A 15,902-nucleotide genomic window follows, 5' to 3' on the forward strand; every position below is an offset into this window, starting at 1 on the left:
CACACACACACAGTAAAGAGACACAGGCAAACCTTTTGTAAAGTAAATAAATCTTTTATGATGTAAATAACTGTTCTCAGTAGAACTTTTTATATCCACTTTACTACTTTTCTGAAATTGGGATATTCATGTTAATTAGACAACAATCTCTATAAATCAAAGAATGCATGTCTGTAAAAACAAATAATTCTTGACTGTAGTTTTCGTAATTCATTTAAACACAATGGAGTGCAGAAGGCCAAAAGGAAAAATAAATACTTCAAACTATCAAAAGAGATATGAAAAAATAATATATTTAACAGTGTAGAGGGAAAATTTCCAAATGTAGATTCTGTTGAAAATAATGATATTCAAGAAAACAGCTTTGGACACATTGCCAAAATTTAGATTTTTCTCAGTTAAAACCAGAAATATTGATTTTATTGTTGGAAGATACATTAATTCTTTGAAGGCAGAATAAGAGGCTTGACAATTTAATGTCTACAGAAGTGACTGTTTGAATATATAAAGTATCAAATATAAACAGTAGTGTAGCAAGTAGATAAACTGACAGAAATAATTATTCAACCAGTAGTAATAATTAAGACCACCACGTCAAAATTTTCTATCTATCCAGAATGAGAAAGTGTTGTTAGAGGGTTTACACAACTGAACTCAATCCCACTGTCATACTTCCTTCTTCTTCAGGATCAGGGGACCCACGTTGTCGCCCGTCAGCTCGTTGTGTTTGTTGTGTGACCCATCGCAGGCAGGAAACTAAAAGAAAAAAAGGTGCCAAGTATTATGTTAAAAACATGATTCATTAAGTATAAATATTCGTGAAATGCTGTCCTAAAGAAAGCATATCACTTGCTAAAAATAAGTTCATCAGATAGCTCTCCTGAGTAACACACGTTCTACATCTAACCCAACTATATTCCCATACCACAGCAAAATTTTAACAATTTGAATAGTTACTTCATTATTTGAGTTAGATTTTAAATAAAAACTTTTGAGTGACTAAAATAGGTTTAAAAGGGAATCATAAACTCTTGGTCTTTTGTGGAGCTCTAAATTCAAGCGCATCTCTTAACTTGTTTAAATTTAAAAAGAAAGGAATTTAAATTCAAAATAAATTATTAATATTTTGTAATTGTTTCTACTGTAAAACTCATGTATAAACTTTTTGAAAAACATTAAAATATATTTTTAAAAATTCATTCATAATCCATCCAGATATACGTAACAATAATTAATATTTTGGTATATTTTCTCCTATGCATTTATCATATTCATTTTTTAAAAAACAAAATTGGGATCATATTATAATATGCTTTTCTTACTTGTCCTATATCAGGGTCTCATGTCATTAAATATTCTTTAAAAACACTATTTGTAATGGCTTCCTAATATCCCATCATTTGTATTATAACTGTTCCCTTATTATCACACATTTAGTTCCTAAAATTTTGCTATTACAAAGGATGCTGTGATGAACAATATTGTACTTAAAACTTCTAACAGGCCAGGTGTGGTGGCTCACGCCTCTAATCCTAGCACTTTGGGAGGCTGAGGAGTTTGAGGTTGAGGTGAGCTATGGATGACACCACTACCCTCTAGCCAAGGTGACAGGGCGAGACCCTATCCCAAACACAAAACCAAACCATGAAGATCAGAGATTAAAAATTAAGTAACTTGCCCAACCAAAGTCACACTGTAAGTGACAGACATCAGATTTGAACACTATTCTTACTCCAAAGCTCCTTCCACTAAACCTTATGTCCTCTGTCAAAAAATAAGTGTAATGTACGTATGATTGATTGATTGATTTGACAGGGTCTCACTCTGTCGCCCTGGGTACGGTGCAGTGGCATCCTCATAGCTCACGGCAACCTCAAACTTCTGGGCTCAAGCGATCCTCCTGGCTCAGCCTCCTGAGCAGCTGGGACACACCCGGATGCGCAGCTAATTTTTTCTATTTTTAGCAGAGATGGGGTCTCACTCTTGCTCAAGCTGGTCTCGAACTCCTGAGCTCAAGCAATCCGCCCACCTCAGCCTCCAAGAGTGCTAGGATTACGGGCGTGAGCCACCGCGCCCGGCCGATAAGTGTATTGTAAAATACACGGTACTCAGACAAACGCTGAGCGTGGTGAAAGCCTGAGATTTCTATCCTTCCTTGCTGCTCTAACTTTCCGAACACAAATAGTGTCAATCATGACATGCAAACTTTGACTTAGGAATATGGACTTCCAATACCAAATACTATGGAAAAATCTCTTATCTCATAGGACCTCAAAACTGGAGATTTAAAAAGCACGATTCTAACAACTACAAAATTTTCGTGTATGTGAAAACAGGTATCTTACCGTCTTAGAACGCCAACACCTACAATAAGCTGCTTTAGTAAGACACAGATCTTCGATGTTTATTTCATTCACCACTTTTGGATTTTCCTTTTGTATTTTAAGATTAATCAAGCTATCCTTTTGTTGTTTTTTCTTCGGGAGGAATGGACGAACTGCAAGGTAGCCAAGCAGGGCAAGCACACCCAGGAAAGGCAGCAGGCGGAGCCATTCTGAAACTAAACACGCACAGGTTGGTGAGACTCTGCAGTGCTCCTGTAAAAGAACTTACAACAGCACGTCTGCTTTCATCCCCGAGCTCATTTATCTGTTACTTCTCACATTAATTCCTTTTTGAACTCACCTGTAAAGCTACGAATAAATAACACAATCAAGCCAGCTCTACCTGGGACCACCTTATCTATGGGCTAATCTGAGACTTGGGAAACTGGAAACCTAAATTTTCAGAAATTTCAAATATCTTATTATCCACAACAAGTCTATTTGTGTTTGTCTACGTTTCAGGAATTATGATCACTATACTTATAGACAAAATTCAGGGTGTGATGTATGGCCCAGGTTTAGAAAACACTTTCACTCCTTTCTCCTTGATATCATGTCAAATGCATCCAACCGAATACCTGGAAAATTTTTACCACTGATTTATAATTTCAGATGGAACTTGTCTTCAATGCTTTAATTTACATTTTTTGGTAACTGTTCTTAAAGAACACGGAAATGTGGAAAAGCTACTATTTTAAAGAACAAATCGAAACTTTCACATACTTAATGTTCTAACGTTAAGATACATCTCATCCCATAACCATTCATTAAAAGCCTTTTGTGGTGCTCAGCCTGTCTTAAGAGGACAGAGAATATAAGTGACATCCATGAAACGATGCCTTTGCCCATGGAGACAAATACTCCAGGAAACCAAGATAAACATTTCAACATTTACCAAACGTCTGTAGTGCCCTGCCTCTGCTGGGCTCTGTGGGGAATCCTTTCTGTTCTTAAAGAGTTATCGTTTTACGGCTTTCACTGAGTGCATGCCTAACGCCTTGCCAGGCACTATGTAGAAACAGCTTAGTTGAGGAAAAGAGAAAAACAAGAATGTGCCAAAGAATGCTAATAAATGTTAAAAATAAATGTAAAATGAGAATAATATTGATACCTACCATATACAGTTGTTTGAGATCACACAGCGTTAAATGAGATGGTACAGTTGTACTCGTAGCATAGTCTATTAAATGAGTATGTACTCTCAGACTGTGCTACGAGTACAACTGTAGTAAGTAGGTATCGTTACTATTTCCATTTTATATGTGCAGATTTAGTCTAGGACAGTCCGAATCCAAAGCCTGCTGTCAATTATCATGAATCAAATCCACAGATCTGAAATTGAATCTGTTCCTCTCTTGGTAAAACTACTCTCATGAGATAATTGTTCTTACTATTTAACTACCGGAAGAAAGCGTTAATGCTAACTCTTTCAAAATGAAATTATTTTTGATACATCACTGTGCAAGGAGATCTAAACGAAACTATATCCCATATATACAGCATCTATAAGAGTGCCTGACACAGAGAAGATACACAACAAATGGTAATTTTTATTAAGAGATTATGGAGATTATGGTAGTAGTAATTCTTTTGAAAAAATATTTTGCCAAATCAACTTGACAATGCTATTGGGTATCTCTGGAGATGTAATCTTTTAGTCATCAGAATGAAAAGAAACTCTGTAAGGGTAGGGACCTTCGTCATGTTGGCTGTTACAGTCTCATAAACAAAGTGGAGACACTTCATATAGAGTCTTTGAATGAATTAAAGTTCTGGAGATGACACAGAACTGTTCCTTAGGGGAGGAGGGGTCTACGTACAGATCTGTACTATTTCATATGGGAGCCACTGGCCGTTGTTTAGACATGTACCCAAGCTTTTCTTTTAATCAGGTATGACAGGATGATAGACATGTAGACAACTGCCTCAAAAGGAGAGTTTATTACTTATCATTCTCAAGAGGAGGGTACACCACGCAACACAGGGCCACATGGGCAAGTACCAGGTTGGTTAAGAGGAAGACAGAGGTGATAGAAAATCATGAGCACAGGGCTTTATTGTGGTTACCATGGAAAAGGCAAGGCAGGGAAAGGTAAACAGTTTGGTGTTGGCTAGCTTGAATAATTTCAGTGGACTCTGAGCTAAATAAAGGGCCGGCCCCTAGTTACTGGGTACCTACCCCTGGGGTGATTTAGAGCTGGAGAAATACTGGCTTGGTGTGTAAGAGTTAGACAGAGGGAGTAGAGGAGGTAGGTGGGGTTATGGCTTTGGATTGGTTGGTTTGCAATATGAAAGGCAAGCTCACAGGCAAGTTGTTGAATATCTCTAGAAATTAAATTAGCTAGTCCTGGGAGGAGCAGTTTCTCTACAGCCAGCAAGGCCCCCAAAATATCAAAGCATCATAAAATGCAGAAAATAAAAAACATAATTAATACAAACATGTGGCTATTCACATGTAAAAAAAATTAAGTAAAAGTCCAAATTCTATTCCTAAGACATACCAGTCACCTTTCAGGGGCTCAGCGGCCATTTGTGGCCAGTGGCTGCCATATTCCCCGGTACGGAGAGCGTTTCCGTAACCGCAGAGTGCGCTGCACGGCGCCGCTGCAGTCGCGGGCTCTCAGCGACCCCGCAGCAGGGCCAGGCTGCCCTCCCGCTTCAGCCCCTGCAAACACCCCTTGTGTGAAGCCTGCTCCTAGGAGCAGCCATCCCGGTTCTCTGCAGTTCCTTCTATCTGCAACGCTTCTTCTGCCTCTGGTTTATCTAAACGTTTGATCAGTCACTTAATGAATGAATAAACACAAATGTCAGTCACCTGCCTGCTCCCCACGTTATTCTGTAATTTGTATTTACACTTATCTTCTAGATCAGGCAATGACTGTCTTAGCTTGATTTGGCCCCAGCATCCAGTATGTACCTTGAAATAACAGTCATTCAATGTTTGTTCAATGCAGAGTAACATTAAGTGTTATTCTATACATTACAATATTAAAAAGTCACAAGAAGTTAAATTACCAAAACAAATGAATAGAAATGTAAAGATAAAAACCTTAACTTCAGACTCACACTACTCTAAAAAAATACAATAATGAGAGGGTACTATTACCTCCCCCAACAAAGTAGTAACTTACAAAAGTCTTACTGCAATCTGCTTTAAAGATGATCAACTATAATTAAACTAATGAAAAGCTTTATAAATGAAAGCAATATAGCCTGTAAAGCTCAATTCAAATCACTTTAAGTATATTTATTAAGGATGGTTTTTTACTGATACATAATAATTATACATATTTATGGGGTACATGAGATATTTTGATACATGCATATAATGTATAATGATCAAATCAGGGCAATCGGATATCCATCACCTCAAACATTTATCACTTGAGTTGAGAACATTCTAGATCTTCTTTTCTAACTATTTTGAAATACACAATAAATTATTGATAACTATAGTCACCCTACCATGCTAATGAACACTAGAACTTGTATCTTTTAACTATGTTTTTGTACCCACTGACCAACCTCTTTTCAGCCTTCCCAGCCTCTCATAACTACCACTCTACTCTCTCCTTCCATGAGATCCACTTTTTTAGCTCTCACATGAGAGTGAGTACATGCAATATTTGTCTTCCGGTGAATTAAGGCTGATTTTTAGTGAAGAAATATAAAAAAACAGAAGAATCAAGCAAGAAATTTTAAAAAATCTTTTAAGACAGGCTATTTCCTATGAACTTGTTTGATATATGTTTAGCCATTACAGATATTTTAGATACTTTGAAGGGGAAAATATTACCTAACTATAAATAATGTATAAAATAAAGTAATATATTTAACACAGCATACATTCATTTTTATTGTTTTAGAATTATAAAAAATAACATTATATAAAATTTGGAAAATCTAGAAATGTATAAAAAAATAAAGCTACTTATAATCCTACAAGCAAAAGATAACATTTTGGTATATTTATGTCTTTTTTGGGGGGCGGGATATAAATACATATACCATAAATGCTTAAAAAAAAAAAAATAGGCCATAGGCTGGGCACGGTGGCTCACAACTGTAATCTCAGCACTTTGGGAGTCTAAGAAAGGATTGCTTGAGGCCAGGAGTTTGACACCAGCCTGGGCAACACAACAAGACCCCATCTCTACAGAAAATTTTTAAAAATTGGCCAGGCATGGTGACACATGCCTATAGTTTCAGCTACTCAGGAAGTTGAGGAAGGAGGATCACTTGAGCTCTGGAGTTCAAGGTTGCAGTGAGTTATAATCATCACTGTACTCCAGCCTGGGCAACAAAGCAAGACTTTGTCTCTTGAAAAAAAAACAAAAAAGAGACAATCTTATATATACAGTTCATAGTGTACCCTTTTCACTTAATAGTATATCAGATTTTCGTATCATTTTCTCAATTCCTTAATACTGTTTTGAAGCATGAATTTTAATGGCTGTATCCACCTATCATGTTCCTTAATCACAATATAAGATATACAAGGGCAGGGACCTTATTTGTCTGGGTCACCACTGTGTCCCCAGTGCCTAAATAATGCCTGGCTCAATTTATTTACTTTACTTTTTTTTTTTTGGACAGAGTCTCACTCTGTTGCCCAGGCTAGAGTGCCGTGGCATCACCCTAGCTCACAGCAACCTCAAACTCCTGGGCTCAAGCGATCCTCCTGCCTCAGCCTCCCAGGTAGCTGGGACTACAGGCATGCGCCACCATGCCCGGCTAATTTTTCTATATATATTTTTACCTGTCCATATAATTTCTTTCTATTTTTAGTAGAGACAGGGTCTCGCTCTTACTCAGGTTGGTCTCGAACTCCTGAGCTCAAACAATCCACCCACCTTGGCCTCCCAGAGTGCTGGGATTACAGGCGTGAGCCACCGCGCCTGGCCTTTACTTTACTTTTTATTGAGGTATAATTTACAGTTCACTTTGTTGAGCTTTGTGTTAAGTGTTCAGTTTGATGAGTTTTAAAACCAAATGGACATATAAACAGACCACCTAAAACCTAAAGTTACTTCCATCATCCCAGAAAGTTTGCCCTTGTACCTTTCCCGTCCATCCCCTTTCTGATGTTTACCATTAAGTGCTTACGAAACATTTCAGAAAGAAGAAATCTGATCAATTTCCTATTGTTAAACAATTTTTCAAGTTTTTACTATGCAATTATTGACTATAAAAACTATCAAATTTTTACTGTATGATTATTAGGTACCCACTATGTAGATACTGTGGGAAATGCAAGTACAGCGGCTCTTACTTGTCTCTGTGTACCCACTGCTTAATACAGTGCCTTGCACAGAGCAGGATCTCAATAACTGACTAACTCACAGTTTATCTGTGGTATAAATCCAGATTTTCATACACCTGGAGTCAGGTTTCTTTAGTCTGTAAAACAGGAATAACAATTATTCATTCATTTGTACAACAGTATTTACTGAGTCCCCACCACGTTGCAGACACTGCACTAAGCAGGGACAGAGGCTGAGATAAGACCCCTGCTCGCATACAGCACACACTTCAAAAGAGACAGACAATGAACAAGATAATCACAGACTGCAGTAAGAGCTACGAAGGAAATAAACAGGATGATGTAAGAGCAAAAGAGACCAACCTACGGCTAGAGCGGGAGGTTGGCTACAACTTGAGGTGAGAGATCAGGGAAGGTTTCTGAAAAAAAAAGGATCTTTAAGCAGAGGCCTGAAGAATGAGGAGAAGCTAGGGGCTCAAAGACAGGAGAGAAGAACTTTCAAGGCACAGGGAAGAATATACGCAAAGAATCTTCCAACTTCATAAGATTGCTAGGAACAACAAATGAAGAAGGAAACCACTCAGTAAAAATTATTAGAACGCTATTCAAAAGGAAACTCTTAATGCACTCTGCCCTAAAGCTACAATTATGTAAATATCTGTCTTCTCCCTCACTGAACAAAAAAGATCCCTGACACCCTACCCTTTAAGAGAGACTTACTTAAACCAAGATTTCAATAAATTTTAGCTCAATTGAGTTTGTACTCCATTTAACTGACATTTGAAATAACTCCTATAAGGTCCGGACTTGTTTGCCTTTGTTCATGGCTTGTGAATGGTAACAGGGTAAGTAAAATATAGGAAGACTGCTTAAAATATTTAAGAAAAAAATTTTCAGCACCTCTCTCCAAAACTATAACACCTCACTGACACATGTCGGGTGATGGGACAGGTATTGACGATATAAAAATTATAAGACACGGTTCCCACCACAAAGGAGCTTTCCATCTAGTAAGGAATATAAATCTATAGAAAATGATGACAGTACTGTGTAGTCTGAGCAATCATACACGAGCAAAAACAGAGGTAGATGTGATTAACTCTGCTGAGATGAGCACACACTTGACAGGTTGACACTTAATCAGGTGTCTGAAAGATGAATGACAGCAGAGTTCACAGGCAGACGAGAGAAGGAGCTGCGTTCCAGCAGAGGGAACAGCACAGGCTAAGGCACAGAGACACGACACACACGAAAGATCTGGGAAACTAAGCACCATGGTATTGCTGGAATACAAGGAAGGAGAGGAGACTACAGAAGTGACCAGGCGTCACGTGATGCAAAGCTCTGACATGCAACAAGTAGGTAAGAATCTACCCTATGCATAGGAGGAAACCACTGAAGTATGTGAATATTAATGGAACTGGAAAATTGTTCACTTATGAAATCACTCTGGTATCAGATGGAAGATGGGTCAAGGGAGGGCCATAAGGAAGAGCAGAGAGGGCTGGTGGTAGGAGAACAAAAGGCAAGACAACCCGTTGGAAATCCACTGAAGTAGCCCTGAAGAAAATCACTAGACCAGCCTAAGCAAGAGCGAGACCCCATCTCTACTAAAAATAGAAAGAAATTATATGGACAGCTAAAAATATATATAGAAAAAATTAGCCGGGCATGGTGGCGCATGCCTGTAGTCCCAGCTACTCGGGAGGCTGAGGCAGGAGGATCGCTTGAGCCCAGGAGTCAGAGGTTGCTGTGAGCTAGGCTGACGCCACGGCACTCACTCTGGCACTCACTCTAGCCCGGGCAACAGAGTGAGACTCTGTCTCAAAAAAAAAAAAAAGAGAGAGAGAGAAAAAAAAGAAAATCACTAGAGCTTAAACAAACGCAGTGGCCATTAAAGCAGCAAAGTGTGAGAAATAGTCTCTATTGCGATTCCTTAAAACTGCCTAGAACAATGTGTGTGTGCTAACATTTTCGGAGGAGACGGTTTACACCTTTCACTAGGACCTCAGAGCTGTAAACAATCCCCACCCCTTGAAATTTAAGACCCACTAACTCAAGTAGCAAAATCAATAGGCTTCAGGTGATTGATTAGGTGTGAAACATGCGATAAATAAAGGAAGTGAAGCTCCTTCATGATTCCTAAGTTTCTGGTTTCATTACATGGATGAATGGAGATACTGGTCTCTAATAAAAACAAAAACCACCCAAAAAAGCATGTAAGAAGGGCAGCTTTAAGCAGCAAAGAACAGTGCAGTGTTGTAAGCGAAAGGGAAAAAGAATGTAGGGGAAAGACTAAAGGTCAACAGATAACAGAAAAAGGGGGGAGGTAATACTGAGGCACGGCAGGAGTTTTACAGGCAGACACACCTTTCTTTGGGAGGGTGACACGGTTCTGGAATGGAAGCAGCTGGAAGATGCCAACTTCCTCTGCTCCCTCTGTCTCAGAAAGCCAAGGAGGGAGAGAAAAGACACCACTCAGAGCTACAGGGGCAACGGTTTCCTCGGGAACAGGGCAAGGAGCAGCCTCTCTGAGAAATATCAAGGGTTTTAAGAGACAGGCCAGGATTAGAAGACGAAAGTTTGAGATAAGATTAGAGGTTGAAGAAACATACATTTTGTCCTATGGTTAAGTCACACAGATGGAACTGGCTGTCCTCAATGTTCAGTCCATTTTCAACAGTACCCAGTTAGGCAGCATTTTGTTTACTCACTGGAATGTAAAAGGGTTGAACTTTCTTAAATTTTTTTCCTTAACTAAACATTTTCACTTCTGATGGACTTTCTTCCTCTGTCAGTGAAGCTGTCCTGTTTCTAATTTAAAGAAGAAAATCCCCTGTTTCTAATTAAAACAAAAATCAACTTGCACTTATAGTATTAACACTGAGCAGGTTCCTAATATTCTTATTGACTTTGTGTCCCACTATTAAGATAAATAATAATTAGATTGAGAAGGTAAAAAGAAAGATCCACCATCAGAGAAACAAAACCGAGACAGCAAAGAACATTTAAAAGCAACTTAAGTAGCAACCAATTTTAATATAAATTTTCTTGAAGTTTAGATACTGTTAAAAACAAAGTATCTGCTTAGGGAAATAGAAGGGAAGATTCAGCCTTTCATATAGTGATATAGGCTAGTTATGACTCCTATTCCTGGTCAAGATATGTAAATAAATACTCTCATTATAAAAAACACTTTTTAAAGTACATACACACACACACACACAGGTATCTCAATGAGGAATCATATTCTAAGGAACTAGAACAGAATTTTTCCTTTTCAAATTTGCAAAAGGTTACATATAATGCTACCATAAAAATAATATTGGCAACTTGGTTCTGTTAGTTTATAACATATTTTCTTACATATCATTTACAGCTAAGACAGAAATGATTTCTATTTCTCACTGTAGAAAAGATGAAAGTAATATATTTTTAATGGATGGCTTTACTATCACCACTTAAAACCTAACATAAACTGTGTTCAGGACTGAAGGACCAATAAAATGAAATTAGTAATCAATTTTAAAATCCTTTTTCTACTCACTATTACGAACAATGTCCCAGTATCTAGACCATTGCCTGGCCCATAGTACGTGCTCAATAAATATTTGCTGACTTATGAAACTTTAAATGCAAAATAGCTATCTGGAAGAAAATGTTTAAATAAGACCCAAACTATTCTCCACCTAAGGCTAATATAATCCTTAATTACACTGACTTTTAAATATAATTGATCTAACTAGGAAGAGAAGAAAGAAAACTTTTACAACTTGGAACTATATATTTTTCCAAATTTTCAAAAAAGTTTTCTAAAATAAAACATCTTTCAGAAATAACCTTTATCATTTACATGTTAATAAATGCAACTCTTTCATTTGAACTCAATGATTTATTATGCTTTCCTATTAAGAAAACTCATTATTGTTCCATTTCTTTCTTTTAAAAAAATTTAAGTAATAATTTACATACAATAAAATGAACAGATCTTAAGTGCCTAGTTCTGAGTTGTGAACTAGGTACTAGCAGCATAGGTAGCCTCCACTGAAAATGTGTAAAAATATATTCATAAAAATACGTAAAATACTTCCATCACCACAGAAAGTATTCTCCTGATCTTTTCTACTCTATTCTCCCACCACTGATTTCTTTTTTATTTTTAATTTTTTTTTTTTTTAGAGACAGGGTCTGGCTCTTGTAATCTTGAACTCCTGGGCTCAAGTGATCCTTCCACCTCAGCCTCCCAAGTAGCTAGGACTACAGGCGCATATCACCGTATTCCACTAATTTTTAAAAATATTTTGGTAGAGCCGGGGTCTGGCTCTGTTGCCCAGGCTGGTCTCAAATTCCTGGCCTCAAGAAATCCTCCCAGGCCGGGCGCGGTGGCTCACGCCTGTAATCCTAGCACTCTGGGAGGCCGAGGTGGGCGGATCCTTTGAGCTCAGGAGTTCGAGACCAGCCTGAGCAAGAGCGAGACCCCATCTCTACTAAAAATAGAAAGAAATTATATGGACAGCTAAAAATACATATAGAAAAAATTAGCCGGGCCTGGTGGTGCATGCCTGTAGTCCCAGCTACTCGGGAGGCTGAGACAGGAGGATCGCTTAAGCCCAGGAGTTTGAGGTTGCTGTGAGCTAGGCTGACACCACAGCACTCACTCTAGCCTGGGCAACAGAGTGAGACTCTGTCTCAAAAAAGAAAGAAATCCTCCCAAAGAGTTGGATTACAGGTATAAGCCACCCCGCCTGGCCCCACCCACCACTGATTTCTTTAACCAAAGTTTTCACTCAACATAAAGTTTTTGAGACTTATCTAGCTAGGAACCAGTAATCCGTTCCTTTTTATTGCTGACCAGTATTCTACTCTATGAATATATCATAAGTTGTTTATCTAATCTGTAGGTAGGTACTTGGGTTGCTTCCAGTTTGGGGGCTATTATAAAGACTGCTTGCACAAGGCTTTCTGTGGAGATGTTTTCAACTCTGTTCTACCTTAAATTCTCAGTTCAAAATTGGCCCCTTCTGGATACATATTAATAAAACTGATACCCTTACAGCTGCCAGCTCTGGCATGTTTGGGTTACTCTAGGAAATATATTTTTAAAGTCTCAGACATTGCTTTGTCTTTAACAGTAACATCTTTACGTTTCAAAGAAGTAAACTAGTTTAAGTGGGCAAAATTTCACAGCTAGTTAGTAAATCTAGAAATAAACCATCTCCTGACTTTTGAATGGGAAAATTTTTGTTCTTCTATGTTAAAAGTCCACTTGATGATAGGGAAAGCTTTTTTAAAGGTCAAAGTATCAAAATATACCATACAGTCATCCCTCTGTATCCGAGGGGGAATGATTCAAGGACCTCCGCAGATACCAAAATCTGAGGATGCTCAAGTCCTTGATATAAAATAGCATAGTATGTGTAAGTAACCTATACACATCCTCCCATATACTGTAAATCATCTCTAATTGCTCACAGTACCTAATAAAATGTAAATGCTACATAGTTGTTACACCATATTGCTTACAGAATCATAAGAAAAAAAATATGTACTTGCTAAATACTGATGCAACCATCCTAGGCCTAACTACATTTTTCATCTGTGGTGGGCTGAATCCACAGATACAGAGAGCCGACTACTTAGGACAGAAGCACACCAATTTATTTTGAAAGCCTCAATCTAGAAAATGTGACAAGAACAAAGATAGATAGGTTGTTTCTCACAGATAAGAACTGTCTATATTTAACTAGCATGTGGTAATTAAGAACCTCCATGTGTTTTCTGAGAATGCAGAGTCATCATGAGAAAGTCAATTGCTTTAAAAAACAGCTAGATCTAAATAGGGAAGGAAATATAAGCAACAATAACATGAACTATCATTTTTTGCTCTAATTTTCATAGAAGAAGATGGAAATATTTTCTGGTCTCCTAGACATTTTAAATAATTGCTGAAAAGTTATCTTCCAGGTTTTCATTTCAACAAAAGTCTACATTATGGATTCTACAAATAGCTCATTCAAGAAAGCCAAATGTCATTAACTATTACAATCTATTCTGAAGGGGAGACTGAGTGGAAAATGGTCATTAAAGTTTTTCTTCCACAGTACTCCAAAACAGACCCTGCAACTGTTTTGTCCAATTCAAAACAGACCATTTCACTTTTTTCATAAAGTAGTTATTACAAGTATGTTCATGTTTCCTGAACAAATAAGCAAACAATAAAAACTAAATTGCAGACACACTGTAACAGGACTTAAGTTAAATAAATATGTGCTATTAAGATACTTAACAGTTGGCCGGGCGCGGTGGCTCACGCCTGTAATCCTAGCACTCTGGGAGGCCGAGGTGGGCGGATCGTTTGAGCTCAGGAGTTCGAGACCAGCCTGAGCAAGAGCGACACCTTGTCTCTACTAAAAATAGAAAGAAATTATCTGGACAGCTAAAAATATATATAGAAAAATTAGCCGGGCATGGTGGCGCATGCCTGTAGTCCCAGCTACTCGGGAGGCTGAGGCAGGAGGATCGCTTGAGCCCAGGAGTTCGAGGTTGCTGTGAGCTATGATGATGCCACTGTATCCTAGCTCCGGCAACAGAGCAAGACACTGTCTCAATTTAAAAAAAAGAAAAAGAAAGAAAAATTCGCATAATTGCTGCAATCCACTTTCAAATAACCTTCACTTATTTGGTACTAGTTCTTTTGGTCTACAGAGAACAAATCTTATTTTTCTCCTACCAGACAGCCTTCCAATGGCTATGTTCTAGGTCAGCTAGTGTGGACCTCCAGCACGCTCCAGGCTTGGCAACCCCACTTACTCAATTCATGTTTGCATTCCCTGATACCTAGGACACAGAGCTCGATATTTGCTGGTGTCCCACTCAGTCTCTGAGGCTGGTTTAGAACTGTCCCCTACAATGAAAGGCTCAGAACCCAACGAAAATCTTCCAAGTGTCGACTGCATTCTGGAGATTTTCCTCCTTTAGATGTGAAATCCTGAGGTGCGGGCTATTTTACGTAAAGGAGGGAACTTAAACGTAGGACGTTACATACATTCTCTGAATTTCACCTCCTAACGTCCGACCCATCAGGCGACGCGGCCTATGAACTCTCTGGCTACGGTGTCTCCTCCAACTACAGCTGCCTCGACTGCCCCAGGACCGCGGTAACAGAGGTGACCTCAAACGCCCCCGTGACAGGTCAGCTCGAGCCTGTAGGAAAGGAGGTTATTTCCCAATTTCGTGACTAAACAAAACAGCCACATACGTGTCACGCGTATGTCTGCATTTCTCTGCCACACAGCCACTCCGCCCACATGCTGAGGGCAAACCCAGCCGATAAGCCTGTGACATGGCGCCTCAGATAACGACGACTTGGCCCGCTTGGAAATGAACGCGCACGCGGGACAGCGACGAACAAACAGGGCGACAGGCGACAGACGGGCTGGGCGCCAACCCCGCACGTTCTCTGCAAACACCTGGTCTCCCGTCCCCGACGGGCACCGAGACCGCCGAGACGCCAAGGACGCGAGGCCGAGGCGGCCGCCCGCGCGCGCCCAGCTCCCTCCGCGCTGGGGTCACGGGGTCACGGGGTCACGGGGTCACGTGCCGCCGCAGCCCCGCCCGGCGCCGTGCCGGGGGGATTTACGCCCTCTCCCGGCGGGGGGGCGCGCAGGGCCGGGGCCGACGGATGCGCAGGATTACCTGTGAGCCTGGCGAAGCCGCTGATGCTCTCGGGGACCGGGAGCCGCTTGAGATACGCGGGAAGCTGCACCTTCACGATGCGGGCCACGCTCTCCAGCACCATCCTGGCCGGCGCCGCCGCGGCTCTGCCGAAGCCCCTCCGCGGTCGCGCCGCGCCGCCGCGCCTGCGCCGAGAGCGGAAGCGGCGGAGGGCGCTCGCCGCCGGGCCGGGAGGGGACGCGACCTGCCGGGCGCCGATTGGCGGGAGCGCGTGACGCGCGCTCGGCGGGCGCCGACCGGGGGGCCGCGGCTAGCGAGGCCCTCTCCGGACTCTCGGTGGCGGAGACGCCGGAGCCGCGGGAAGGACGCTGTCGCCAGCGCGCGTTCTAAGCGGAAAGTGACCTGCCTGAAGTGAGTCTCTCCTGCCGTCTGCTCTGCCCCTCACCCGGCCCCGGGGCTGCGCACTCCGCTACGAGCAGCCTCGCCCGCCGGCCCGCGCGGCCGAGTGCCGCTCCTTCGCCCCGCCGAGTGCCGCTCCTTCGCCCCGCCGAGTGCCGCTCCTTCGCCCCGCAGGCCGGGGC

General features: G+C 40.6%; 1 protein-coding gene across 1 annotated transcript; it reads right to left on the minus strand.

Moving 5' to 3' along the window:
* Positions 1-318: 318 nt before the first annotated feature.
* On the minus strand, positions 319-15,585 carry CISD2 (CDGSH iron sulfur domain 2). The gene is made up of 3 exons (XM_069485464.1): positions 15,343-15,585; positions 2,346-2,560; positions 319-756 (listed from the first exon to the last, which is right to left on the minus strand). The coding sequence occupies exons 1-3, from the start codon at positions 15,443-15,445 to the stop codon at positions 667-669; spliced, it is 408 nt and encodes a 135-aa protein (XP_069341565.1). The 5' UTR covers positions 15,446-15,585; the 3' UTR covers positions 319-666.
* Between the last annotated feature and the right edge of the window lie 317 nt (positions 15,586-15,902).

The sequence above is a fragment of the Eulemur rufifrons genome, chromosome 13 (assembly GCF_041146395.1).
Source record: "Eulemur rufifrons isolate Redbay chromosome 13, OSU_ERuf_1, whole genome shotgun sequence".
NCBI classification, from domain to species: Eukaryota; Metazoa; Chordata; class Mammalia; order Primates; family Lemuridae; genus Eulemur; species Eulemur rufifrons.

Coding starts and splice junctions, on each gene's coding strand:
- CISD2 (XM_069485464.1), bottom strand. CDS start 15,445: ATGGTGCTGGAGAGCGTGGCCCGCATCGTGAAGGTGCAGCTTCCCGCG. Junction 2,561..15,342: donor CGGCTTCGCCAGGCTCACAG/GTAATCCTGCGC, acceptor GTGCGTGTTTAG/TTTCAGAATGGCTCCGCCTG. Junction 757..2,345: donor GGTGTTGGCGTTCTAAGACG/GTAAGATACCTG, acceptor TTTTTCTTTTAG/TTTCCTGCCTGCGATGGGTC.